General features: G+C 42.5%; 1 protein-coding gene across 20 annotated transcripts in view; it reads right to left on the reverse strand.

Moving 5' to 3' along the window:
- The window catches only part of camk2g2 (calcium/calmodulin-dependent protein kinase (CaM kinase) II gamma 2), a 60,468-nt gene extending 54,207 nt beyond the window's left edge, over nucleotides 1-6,261 (reverse strand). For all 20 annotated transcript variants that reach the window (XM_084376525.1, XM_084376524.1, XM_084376522.1 and 17 more), the window contains exons 1-2: nucleotides 6,080-6,261; nucleotides 4,917-5,011 (exon numbers count right to left, since the gene is read on the reverse strand). In XM_084376525.1, the coding sequence (XP_084232651.1) occupies nucleotides 4,917-5,011; nucleotides 6,080-6,144 (160 nt within the window). In that variant the 5' untranslated portion in view covers nucleotides 6,145-6,261. The remainder of the gene's footprint in view (nucleotides 1-4,916; nucleotides 5,012-6,079) is intronic.
- Nucleotides 6,262-14,258: the final 7,997 nt, after the last annotated feature.

Below are 14,258 nucleotides of genomic sequence, written 5' to 3' on the forward strand. Positions count from 1 at the left end.
GGCTATTGGCTATAGCCTTATATTTCACCGACAGACATGAGAATCCTCTCATTCAACTCAAAATGTTGAATTGTGTCTTGAAATGAAGATCGATCAGTTCATCAATTCCTTGTTAATAAAACACAAAACCATCGTCCATTTTAATGGCGTGTGTAGTCTAAACTTTTCTATACTTTTCGTGTTTGCCTTTGCATGACTGGTTCTGTTTTGTATCCCATTTTTCAAGCTCATTGGAATTTATAACTTCGAAATATGATCCCTAAACTGTTGATAATATTTTTTCAAGAATATATAAACTGAACAGACTTAAATAAAAAAAATACTTTCACGGTTCTGAACGAGAAAATGTATCCTGAAAAGAAAATGTGCCTCTCGACCAATGAAACTAAAATAACAACAGTAAGTAAATGTGTTTTTCTCGCAATGTGCCTGTGTTGATTCACACGTGTGAACGTCAGTGGAAGTGACAGACCACGTGTGCGTGTGTGAGTATCCGCTTGAGCGACTGCGCGCATGCATGTGACGCCACACGACCCAGCCATAATCGCTGACCTCACCTCGAGCCAATGTGCCCTCCTGAGCCACACAGAATAGGGATTAATCCCGCCTACGCACACACTCACACACCCACACACACCTCGTAAGTGCAAGTGATACTCCAAAGTTCCCTAGACATCAAACCACCAAAGCCGATAGACTGTGCGTACAATGTTTGCAAACAGTAACAAGGAACGTACAAGCAGAGGTCAGACGAAACGCGTATTTGAACCTGCAGCTGCTGCAGTACTTCTGCGAACAGGACTGTGTGTGTATGTATAATATGTGAAGCCCAGATGTTTAATGTTGTGTGTGTGAATGGAGACAACACAATCTACATGACTGTTACTTTAAATAGAGATACATTTTTGATTACAACTGCAATATTGGCTTAAGATTTGGGATCATTTATTGAGTTTTTTGGCCATCATTTCAATCAGTTACAGGATGATAACAATGTACTGAAAGTAACTGAGAGCAGAATTGTAAACGTCAATGCAATGATGTCTGACAAGACACAAACATCAAGTTATTGAGTCAGGCCACTAGCAAAAAAATGACACTTTATACGGAAGTAAGGGTGTCATGATTTCACAACTAACAAGAAAATGAGAGTGCAGATACTTCCTTCAGCGTTAGTCTTACATTAGCATAGCCGTCAAGGCTAATTGGCTTTCTCTTCAAAGGGCTTTAAGTAGTTTGTCTCCTTTTCTTGTAACCTCTCTGGTACAAGGTTATCATGACCTAACGAGAGAAAGGCCTTAACTTTAAGTAAGACTTGAGTTGTAGGATATGACAGAAAAGATTCTTTAACCCAAGGGCGCAGGTACCAGTGTCTCCTTGTTTGGGTCGAGGCAGTGGACATCATGCGTCTTGTGTTTGTGAGAAAGACATTGGCAGCACCAGGATATTTCAGCTCTGATTAAGCGCACTGGAGGACAGACTAATGTGTGTGAATTTCACATTGTGACGCTGCACACAGACAGGCCTTGTGCGCGTTGAGTGTGAGAACCGTTAAGTAGGTGAGAGAAAATGTGTGCAACTGTGTTTGTGCTTCAAGTGTGAAAAGAGCAGTCATCTTTTTGTGCCTGCGTGTGTGTGTTTGTGTGATAATTGTGACCGAGACACAGACACACGCACACACACAGAACGCGGCCCCTCTGCCAGACAGCCTATGGGATGAAGAGTTTCACCCCTGCTGTTGCCGGGTTACTAGCTCCGGACGACTGCCAAGACAGCCCTCCACACACACACACACACACACACACACACACACACACACACACACACACACACACACACACACACACACACACACACACACACACACACACACACACACACACACACACACACACACACACACACACACACACACACACACACACACACACAAGATCAAATCGCCTGGTGAGAGGGGTTTTTAAGATCTCTCCTCAAATCAATCTTTTGTTTATAAAGAAGGAAGGGAGGGGACGGGAGAAGGGAGAAAACAACATAAAAGAGACAGAAAATGCCATGGTCAGAGACAGAGACAGAGAGAGAGGGGCAAAGGGGGGAGACAGACAGAGAGAGAGAGCAATTCAGTCTGCGTCCCCTGGGAAAAGAGCAGCCCAATCAGTCCAGAACTGGCCCTGATCTGCCGCCCATATCATCACTCAACCTTCGGTGGCCTGGTCTGACGCTTACTTGGACGAACACACACAGAGTCTGCATCATGTTCAAACACCCGGACGAGAAGAGAAACAGTGACGGATCAATGTGATACATGTGCAAAGGCAAACATGACATCCAAAAAATCAACAGAAGAGAAAGCTTGGATTCAGCGACGCAGCAGAAGGAATAATCTGACACGCACAGTGTAACAGGCAGACTAATGACAACAAATCTGCCGCAAATACTGAAGCACAGGTGGTGGTATTTCAACATGTGTTAAACTGCTGCAAACACACACACACACACACACACACACACCAACACAAACACACTAATCATACTGATTTAAGAGACAAATCCAGGTTATTACAGCTTACAAATTACATCTGACTGTCGTTTGGGCTTTCAAACCTGAGAACTGGGTACACGGAAACATCACTTCACCAAAGTCCGATAAGTCGAGACAGATTACCTTAATCACTTTATTTAGAGATAAAAAACAAAAAGGCAGACAAAGCATCTGAAATGTTGGGAACAGGACTGTTAATGTTTTTCAAAATTCAAACAACCATCCATTGGTTTCGACATCGCAATGTGCTCATGCGCATTTCAAGATTTGCAATGTCAAGTAAGGCAAATTCACTCAAACACATCGTGGCACAACTCGCAAGGTTGTCATTGTTCATGTGTCCGCATAACGTTTTTTTCTGAGCGCTGGCGGGTTTTTTTCAGTTGGTCACAATGAGAGGAGAGTGTCTGTGGCAGCGTGTGGCTGCCTAGAGAAAAAAGCGCTGCACCCAGCATCTTTTTTCAGAGAGCACCGTCTTTTTTGTGCACTTGTAGTTGAAAATATCTCAACTTTTCAGAAAGATGCAGGGCTTGTCACTATCGATGGTCTCTGTTGTGTTTTTATTTTTTTAATTTATAGACTAAATAATCAACTTATTAATCATGGAAACAATTGGCAGATTAATTGATTATTGTCAGTTGCAGCCCTAATCATCACAATGTACAGTATGTGCAGCGGGCTGGGCCGTGTGCTCCAGCTCCAGCCTGTTTGCTGAACACAACTGCACAACTTGTATTGTTAGGTTGTCACTCAAGTGAGAGATCGGAGGCACCTGACCAAGTTTACACACGTGCTGAAAAAGCGGGCAGGACGAGAACAAAGCGTGGGCAGGTTAGTTTAAGTATAAACTACAGGCGCACAAGCACACAGCATGGCTAGCAGGTTACAACAGCTCAAAAACAAACATTTTAGTGAATGCTTTCGTCGTCCTGCATTTCAGGACAGGCTAAAGGTTTGCGCTGGAATTACTTTGAACAAATTACACTCAATATTAAGTTTGAATTCAATCAAAATGTGTTTTTCTGAAAGACTGATTCCTGGCAATATTTGATTTAGAATTGATTTAATGATTTAGCAGCACTTTTCATTGCCTTAAGGGGAATTTCTAGAATACCAGACCAAACCCAGTGGTCATAAATTCCTTTTCGAGCGGTCATGTGACAAGGCTCGTCGTGACACGCGACGAGTTCCCTCTCTTTTACAGTCAGCGACTCCGCTAGCCATCTTTCTGTTTTACAAAGAGCAGTGATCTGTGAGTGCGTACGCATATTTCAGTTTTCAATTTCATGTGTGCAACCAAGTAATGGTTTAGAAGCCGGACAGTATAATATCGGCCTGAGGAAACTGATGTTTCACTTTGAACCAACTTTAAATTTATGGTTGCGGGTGTGCTTTAACTGTGTGCCTTATGTAGTACGAAGCATCAGAAAACTAATTTTGTGCTCTGTGTTGACTTTATGGCTCGGTGGGCTACTTCTGTGTTTCTGTTACTATAGACTTCATGTAACGCATGATGCAGGAGTAATAAGAAGAAACAGAAGAAGGAGAAGAAGAAGAAGAAGAAGAAGTAAAAGAAGAAGACAGAAGCTTAGAGTGCTTATCTAGCTACTCATAGACTCGTAGCAAAGGTAGTTGGACTGTGTGTACTCAAAGTCAGTTAAAAGATGTTTGCCTTCCCAAAGGGAAATGTCAAACTACACCTATGGATCTGTGGTTTTAGAAAAATCTGAAAAATGGAGGCTTAGCCCTGTGATTCCTGTGATACTGTAATACAAAATAGGTACAAACACTGAGCCAAAGAAAACTGTACAGCAGGTCAGAGTTGAACCAGGAAGTCAGTCTGTTTGGTGAACCTGGTTGTTTCTCTCTGCAATGTTGCCGTGTTCCCATATTTCAGCAATTAACTGTGTGTGTGTACAGTTTTTATCCTAATTAACACAAACTGTGGCACAAACTGTTCAAATAAGTTCACCCAAGTTGTTGGAAACCAGAACATTCCTTTATCTCATCCTCAGGCTGCTGCCAGACTTGAGGATATTTTAGGCTCAAGGTCAAGCTGGTGCATGTCCAATCATTTGCGAGAGACCAACAGTAACCATAACAAACCAAAAATGGTTGCAGGCGACTGCCAAAGCCCGCTGAAGCCCACTGTGCAACTTAAACCGCAGCAGCTCAGCTCTGCCAAGTGGCCTCCAGCTTTTCAGGAATCTCCGCTGACAAGGACGGGACAGAGCGCCTGGATCGCTGCTCTTAAGGAAATAAACCAACAAACCTCCAGCTGACTCCACTGAGCGGCTACAGCAGCCTACTGTTGTCAGCTTTCAGTTTGCATAAATTCACACTGAGCTGCACAGTGGACATCGGCTGCACTTACCTCTGGCTGAGAGCTTTTTTGTGTTGATGATTTTGGCAGCATACTCCTGGCCGGTGGACTTCTTGACGCATCGGCGGACGATTGAGAAGGCACCCCTGGAGCGGGAGAGAAATCGATGAACCCAGGTGACATATCAGTGAAAGCACTTCAAACACGACAAAACTCCTGAGTGTACGGCTGTGTGCTGAACTTGTCACACAAGCGAGGGCGTGCATTAATCACACGCACATAAAAGAGAAGGGGGGGAAAGGAAGTCACATGCATATTTAATACAGTCTGATATTCTGTGCGTGAGATGTGAGAGGAGGTCGTGGCCGCTCGTGCTTGACAAGGGGAGGGAGAGGAGCTCCTCGTTAGCTCAGGAACATGAGAAGAATGAAGCCACTGAGAGGCAGAGTTAACATTTCTTCTTGTGGGGCTGGTGGCATTTTTTTTAATTTTTTTTTTACACAGACGCCTCCTTTAAACTCTCACTGGTAGGTGGAGCAGCTCTATTAGCCACAGCAGGCAGCAGATTAGATGTTACAAAGTGGCTTTGTAGCCAGGACATACACACTGCTGCAACCTATGTGTCCTCTCATGTTTTAATCCTCAATGCAGCACAGCCCTCGTCCTCGTTGACACATCCAGTACAGTAGCCCTGCGGTCTGCTCAGAAATGCGCGAAAAAAAAAACACAAGAGCTGCATGACTGAACAGGAGCGCCAGGATGCCACCAGGCGACCGACGCGTCCGTGCAGGCGGCTTCTCGACGCGTGCTACCTGCGGACACACTGGCAGAACCAAAGTTGCTGCCATTTCACACCTTTAAGAGGAGCATGAATGGTGTAATGCACCTTTAAATGCGCATTGAGGATTAAACACAAGCCCCTGTAGCGCTTACATGAACCTGCCTTACAGCTTATTGCTGCTGAGGTGGTTTTTCCTGCCCCCCTCGCCTGCGTTTCTTTTTTGACAGCCCCTCTCCTGCCCTGTCAACACTGAAGTGAACGCGCAACACACAATGGCAGCAGCGGAGCAGAGGAGAAAAACGTGCAAACACACACACATACGCACACGCACGCACACATACACAGACTGAATGCAACAAGAAGAGCAGCAGCAGCAGCAGCAGCGGTGGTAGAGGAGGAGGAGGAGGAGGTGGAGGTGGTGACGGTCGCTTACTTTCCGAGTTCCTCGTACAGCTGGTATTCGTCTGTGAAGCGGGTCGAGGTTACAACTGTAGCCATGTTGACTGAAGTGAAGGGAAGAGGGGGGATCGACTCGCGCTTCGGTGGCCGCCTCGCGCAGGTTTCGGGAGGAGAGCTCGTGAAGGCAGCAGAGAGAGGGCTCGAGCTCAGAGAGAGGGAGTGGGAGGGGTGGGGGGGAGCTGTAGTAACGAAGATCCTCTACTGAGAGGAGGAGTCACTCCGTGGCGAGAACATAAAATGTAAAGTGTTTTTTTTGTTTTGTTTTTTTGCAGAAGTGGGCGTTACCGTCCCGCTCCGTGCCTCACCTGGTGTAATATTTTGCGGTTGTTATGACATTTTTTATTTCATATTTTATGTTCATTATGTATTTTATAATGCAGGTGCACTCGATCTGAGAGGAGCTGGAGATATTGATACTGTTAAACTTAACAAAACTCTCGTCCCTAGTTGGCTCTTTACATGTAAGAACATAAAACATACAGCTTTCAACGGTCAGCATAAAATCACAATACAACAACATATAAATACCACACTACATGAACACATAAACTACATCAAAGTACAATAAGCTAAACATGGGTACAGCTCTGGTTTTCTTTTAGCCAGCACGGCGGTGGATGGTTGTTTGTCCCTATATGTCAGCCCTTTGATGAAGTGGCTACTTGTGGAAACTTGACTAAGTTTCCTCCATCGATGTCACTCAGTGGTTAAGTTGCATTGTGGGTAATGTAGGCGCCAGGTAATGAAAACCAAGGAGTATGCGTGGGATCAAAAAAAGCAATATCTCTAGTTCTGCTGTATTGATTTTGATCATTTGGGTTTTTTTTAAACTGTCTGTCTGACAGACAGACAAGACAGAAATAAATGTGTAGGACAACAAAAACTGGACAAAGAAGGGTTTATTTACAGTACCAGTTGGTTTTTACAAGGAATTTACTGCAAAAGTACACAATAATAGAAAACGTGAAATGGTGCTTCCTCTACAGCTATTCTCAGAAACATACAATGTAAAAGATATGTTAAAATGAAAAGAGAACTGTTATATACAAACAATTGTAAAAGTGTTTTATTCTCAAAGTCACACCCAACAAACAACAGTGCTCTTTAGAGTCCAGGGTCAACAAAAACAAAAAAAAATCCATTTTTGGGTTGTTCTTTTGACCTTTCCATGCCCACTTTTAGGCAACCTGTCCTCACAAATCCTCTCCACATTATGAGGTGACACTCATCTATGTTTCCCGATGCTGTGTTTTGTTCTGATATTTTCTTATACCAGAAATAATGTCAGAGTGAGACCTCTTCCTTCTGTCTGCTCTCTGGCAGTAGTGGTAGAGGTGGGATGTAAGCCACGCGAGATCTTTTCTGTAGTGACAGGAGCCACAGATCCAGATTCAGTTTCACCATCGCTCACTTCCATCTTTGATTTACATGCACAAACGTAAAACTGACACCAGAACAGCCGATGAGAGCAGCATCCTTCGAAGACCAAGTCGTGTACTGAGATGTGATGCCGCAATATTTTAATATTGGCACAAAGCAATGAGCTGCATGCCCACTATACTATGGTTTCCATTTCATAAGCTGGGTCTCCCCAAAAAAAGGAGAATCGGTCTGTTCCTTAAAATATAGCACACGGACATGATGATGATTCAATGTTTGGATTTAAAAATGTCTGGATAACAAAATCTTATCGAAATCTCCTTATGTAACAGGCACCTGCAGTCAAATTCTTGCTGTCTGAACGATACTATTTTTTACCTTTTCTCTTCATTTTGGCATGAACTTTCCTGATGTGCTTCCGAATGTTTTGTTTGTAAAGAAAGTTTGTCTTCAAACCGAAAGATTTGAAATGCGACATCATCCTGAGGCTATTTAAAGACTTTTGGCCCTTTTGGGGATACGGTGTTTACATTTCCACACCTGAGTTGCCCTTTAAAGGTGCAATATGTAAACATTTGGGTTGAAAACATTCAAAAATGAACTAAAATTAAACTGTTTCGAAGTTATGAGGTATATTGTATTGTGATTATCTACTAAAGTTAGCCCCAGTCCAAAGCGCCTGTGCTAGCGGTGTACACACCAACTCCGAGCGCCCAGTTAGGATTGCTAGATTAATTGCTAACTGAGCTAACTAGCTAAAGGCAGCTGCAGTTAGCAGCAGTTAGCTGTTACCGTGGTGATATGCTGCCCCCTGTTTGTTTTGAGTATAAATTCAGCAAGTGGCCAATTCTTACATATTGCACCTTTAATGTGTCTTAGATTCATTTTAGGTCACAGCTAGAGCTTACTGAGAAAACACCCCGAGACTTTCTTTCTGTCACTTTTTTGTTTTTTTACTCTTCTTCTTTAATGTCCAGTCACTGTTACATCACATTGCGTTAGTGTTACCCTGAGGGCTATTTCCCTGTGACAGGGCATTTGCATATAGTCTATCTCCTTCACAGCTAAATGCACACGCCTTCCTTTGTGTCTGTTAACGCTGCATCTACCCATCTGCCGTCACAGTGCTGACAAAGCGTCATCGTGAATACTAAAACCATCATCAGTGTTTCCACATTTTCTTCCCTATTGACAGTCTTAACTGTCACCCTAATTTAATCATGATCATTGCAACGCACACACTGACATTTATCAGAAAAAAAACTCATAAAATAAGTAGAAAAGGGAGACAAAAATTAGCAAAGATGTGATTACCGCTATTTTATGATCTACACCAGCCTGTAGGGATCTGCTTCGATCCCACTCATATGGTGTTTGAGGGATTTTATCTATAAGCCGGAGCATCATTGTATAAGAGACAGGGAATTATATGTGTTATGTAATTGCCTGCTGCACTGTAAAGGTTTATCTGCGCTTTCATGAATATCTCATGAAGGGTATTAATATATCCTCTTGGCACCATGTTTAAGTATGTATGTGTGTTTGTGGGTGATAACAGCTGCACACACTGCGCTGAGGTAACGTGACGAGCTCAGAGACACTTCTTTTTGATTCTGATTAATCTAAATATGATTATAGGCACTTCAATTTTTCTTTAGTCTGAGATGATGAAAGAAAAACTTGAGTTGAGAAAAAAACTCATCACCTACGATCCATTTAGTAGCTGGTTTGGAGCATTTCGGTCCTATCACATTATCTTCATCAGCAAATGGAGATTCACAGTTTTAATGAATTGTAGATGTTACATTTTTCATTTTTTCTGAATCTAATTAATATTTTTTATATTAATAATGGTTCAAATGACCGATTGTTAATATAAAATGATCTTGGATGACTGCTTACTTATGTCTTAAATCTTCATGTATCTTTAATTTTGTTATAAAATATGTATATAGTTATTTTATTATTTTTTCACCAGCAGTCCAGTCTCCAGAATAAAACGTTGCCAGTTAATGTATCTGCAAAACACACCATAAGAGTGCAGTGGAACTCACACTGTTCATTACAAACAATACAGCGCCATTGTGGTTCTTCACGTACACTTTGCATTTGCAGTTCTGAACAACTTTATAACCACAGAACCTCAGGTGTGCTAATGTTCCTCACCTGCCCAACAGTCGCCCCATTAGGTTTTGCCACCACTGCCAATCACCTGGTGATTAGTCACCTTCCTCCACAGCTGTTCTCAGTTCAGTCATTAGCTCCTCACTATAAATAGAAAGCTGTTCACCCTCTCTTGTTTGCCAAATTATCAATTTGCCATGTAGCCATTGTGTTCCTGCTATTTCTGCCGGAGTATATGAGTTAAAAGATTCTTTCTCTGGCTGTTAATCTGCATTTTGTTCCTGTTTTCTGTTGGCAGCATTACTGGAAGATAACAACAATACTGAAGGGTCATACACACTTTCTTATTAAAACAGATAAATAGTGGGGGACTTGTTACAGAACCCAGAATGATGTTTCAACTGATTTAACATGTTCAGCATGTGTAAATGCCAACGTATGCATCTCCTTTCTCTTCTTTCTCACTGTCTTGCCACTGAACTGTAACTGTGTGTATCTGGAACAGTGTTTAGAGAGCATTGCCGGCGATTAATGAGTGTTTGCAGTGAGCGCAGGAGCAGTGTGACCAGTTTCTGCCATAATTACAGGGAGCTGCTCTGATATGAAAGCCTAATTACCGAGGTTGCAGAGGTACCGTCGTATTAATTGCTGAATTGCCGTGTTTCGTCAGTGATGTGGCTGTCGGGCGAGGCTTGGACGGGCTGTGCAGTGGCAGGTTGAAGGGTGGGTGGTAACGGTGGAAACAGTGGTACAGAGGAGCAGCTTGCAAGCTCTCGGGCTTGTGACCCCTTAAAATGAAGCAGGGCTTACTTGCAAGTCTTTGTCACAAGCTGTATAAATGAAGTCTGAGCAGTTTCACCAAAAAGTGGCTCCTCTTCTAACCTGATTGTTTCATTTGAGCAGGCAAATAGTTAGAAGTCTATAAATGGAAAAGTATCAGGTATTTTTTTCAAAGCAAATTTTACACTCTATTGTAAACCATTTTAGACTGACTTCCAGTATTTTTTAGACTAATCTATCTCACTCGATTTATAACTTTAAGAAACAAAATCTAATGCAACTCGTGGTGAGGGCTTTGTTACAACATTTAGACCTTTTATGCTATAAAGAAATACAGTCACACTTTATCTAACAATCCTTCAATTTCCTAATCATTTCCTGGTAGTTTCCTGGATGGTTTATGGATTAGCCTGACTGAATTGTAAAGAACTTGATGACTTCAGAAAAACGAAAACGACACTGGTGTTGAAGACATCAGAAAGAGGAAGCAAGTTAGGGAGGGAAAAATAAGTGATATCTTGGAGGTAAAGTAAGACAGTCTGTGAAGGTTAGGAGATGTGACAACCGCCTGTATTCAGAAACCTTCCCATCATGACATCTTTAAGGTTGTGATGCCCTCAGCGTCTCTCCCGCATGTCCCTGGTTGCAAAAACACAGGCAGAGCTGATGTGGGCGGTGCCTGCTCAGGCCTGTGAGAGCTGACCAATCAGAGCAGACTGGACTTTTCAGGAGGGGAGCCTTAAAGAGACAGGCACTGCATTCAGAGACTGAATAGAGGTGCTGCAGCAATGGACAGCATGTCAAATAATATTTGTTGAAGATTAAAACATGTCAACATCTTCAAGTAGACATCCAGAACAAAAGTATAAGCCTGAAAATGAGCATAATAGGGGACCTAAGGGTAATACTAAAAGATAAACGTTAAGTACAGTACATTCAATTATATCAATGCTCCTCAACTTTTTGAGGTATGTGTACTTTATTTAAAAATCTTAATCCTTGTGTATAAACACAGCTAATTCAGGTTTTACTATGAAAGTTGTTAATTGTCCTGAAACAAAACCAACAGGAAAACCCCTGAAAATTTATTTACTGTCTTGTTGCACATGATGATAATGTGTGCACACATTATTGTCTTGTGTACATAAAGTTAATAAAAGATAGACTTTCGCTCTCATTTGCTCTAAAAGCTAAACCTCCTCCAGTGATGGTACAGTAACAACAGTGTTGTGGAGCCTTACAGGCCGAAGGGGAGTGACTCATTCTGCAAGAATGTTTTCAACTTGGCTCGAGGCTGCTCTACGTATCTTTGGACAGCCTCCCCCTCCCTCGCATTGACCGGTGACATCACAACTTTTATGGTTTTTAGGTACGTGTGTGTGTGTATATGAGGGAGTGACCACTGTCATACCCTAGCACAACCCCCAGAGGTCAAACCTTTCTATTCACTGCACTGAGTCAGCTTGTTGGATGTCATTCGGTAAATCTTTCTTTAAGTTTTAACCTTAACGGTCTCCTTGGGAACACTGTGTCATATACATCACATAGGGTGATGTAGAGTGGATCTATTACCTTTCTTTGCCAATTACTAAATCATCACATTGTTCCATATAAGCATTTAATAGCACATCAGGGCTATGTCAGTGCTTAATGGGCTGCAATTTACGATGCAAGAGACTCCGGTGAATGTTTCCCATTTGAGTCGTTGATATCACTCCATCTCACTGAATGAGTGTAGGGTAAGGTCGGCATTTACTGGAATAATTACACATACTGAGAACACAGTGTCCACCACAAGGAAATAAAGGTTTTACTAAAAACAACGTCTTGGGTCTATTGTGTTTAACTTCACGACTTCCACAAAGAATCTGGAGTTAGCCTTACCTTCAACTGATTATCCAACAGTGGATATGACAGCTCCCTCCCACGTACTGGAGAGCACTGTGTGTTCAAGTGTGTGTGTGTGTGTGTGTGTGTGTCTGTGTGACACCTCCTCCGTGATTTATATCATCTGACGGTGCCTTATTTCTGCGGGCCATCACAGTATACTGGGAATCAGCTGTGTGGGCATGTAACGATTGTCTTCACCAGTTTCTCACATGTATGGGTCTCTTGAGGGTCTGAGAGCAACATTCCCACTGTTAACCCAAAGCAGTCTCATCAAATCTCATCACTGGAGTCTAGTTATCATGATGTGAGGTTCTCTGTGTGTGTGTGTGTGTTTGTTGCATGCACTCGTAGAGGAGGTGAACACAGTGCCTTCAGCTTCAGTTCTCCTTGGAGCGATGTCATACAAGTCATGAACTCTTTGCAGATTCTTTTGAGAATAGTTCGCCTCCAGTTGTTTAATTTCCAGTACTTCTCATAAAGATGGAGGTCAGAGAAAGGGTTTGATTTCCTTCTGGTGTTTGTGAAACAGCTCTTGAATTGATTTAGCAATACTGTGTGTTGAAGGAGTCTCTGACTGGCACTTTCTTTATTAAAGACAAGTTCACCCACGACTTCAAATTCAGTTTTTATCTATTGGCCCTTCATGCTGATGGAAAGTCAGGTAGTTTCGTAGTCCACAAAACATTTCTGGAGCTTCACAGTAAAACAGCGTTGCAGCATTCTCCTTAACAACTGATGTAAATGTAAAATGATTTTAAAAGGTAGTTTTTTCTCGTCAAAGGCACAAAATTAGTACCAGCCATTAGCCAAATGATCAAGAGCCTGGTAGATTTACTTCACCCACCAGCCAAGGAAACTTGAGTGGTTGGTAAATTTTGAACATTCAATAGCCATTTGGCCAGTGAACAACAGAGTTAATTTTGCACCCTGTTCTTGTGTCATGCAAATACAGTAAAACTCTATGGATGCCAATGTCAGTCCACTTCTTTAGTCCAGAATGACTTTTGTCAACAACTGCTGTATCGATTTCAAAAAATGGAAGTAGTTTCTGATTTCGTGTATCTATTTTTTCTACTTACTTCCTCCCATACACTTTTACTTCATCTGTACAATAAGTAGTCAGTGTGTTCTGTATGTAGTGAGGCTTTTTCACTAAACAATATATTTTAATCTGATCTACAAGCACTCAAGACGTGACAGCCCCCTGCATCCCCTGGGGAACTCTCTCGTCCCTCCTCCACTCTTTTTATTTCACTGTATGCCACAGAGCTTTGAGCAAAACATGGCTAATACATCTAACTCGATCTTCCAAATGAGCACAAACAAGTGAGTAGGACGAGGAGCCAAATGAGAAGGAACGACAAGGGGGGTGGTTTGCAGAGGGAATGAGCAAAGAGCTGAGGGATAACTGGAGGGAGGAGGAGGCGGCAAGACGAGAGGAAATGGTGGAGAAGGACAGTTGAATATTCATTATCAGGCCGCTGGGGAGACATCTACAGTTGTTGCGAATGTGTTTGCTGCTGACACTTACACACTCTGATGAAGACACACACCTACAGGCTGGGGTCAAGAAATGAGCTGCTATATATTGTATCTAACAATGTTGAAGCTGTCAACATGGTACGTGATGTACGAGACCAAGCAGTACCTCCTCCGATCCATTCCTATCAAGCTACATCAGCAGCACAGCAGCAGCTTCACCAGCAGGCAGATGCATCACACCTAATCACACAGCATGAACCTAAACTATGGCTTCCTCTGCCCAGCATCCCCCTGAATTACATCCATATTAGATGATTCTGCACTTTACAATTAGGTGCATTGCCAGTGCTCAGTGCCAACACAGCATGCATCGTGCCCTTCATGTAGAGGTGATGGATGGGCATGCGGCACATAACGTATTAATTTGATGTAAATGTTTCCCTAACTTAAGTGTACTCCATTGATTTAACACTATGATCAATCAATTTAATTGCCTA

This window comes from Pagrus pagrus, assembly GCF_965226575.1.
Source record: "Pagrus pagrus genome assembly, chromosome: 15".
Lineage (NCBI taxonomy): Eukaryota > Metazoa > Chordata > Actinopteri > Spariformes > Sparidae > Pagrus > Pagrus pagrus.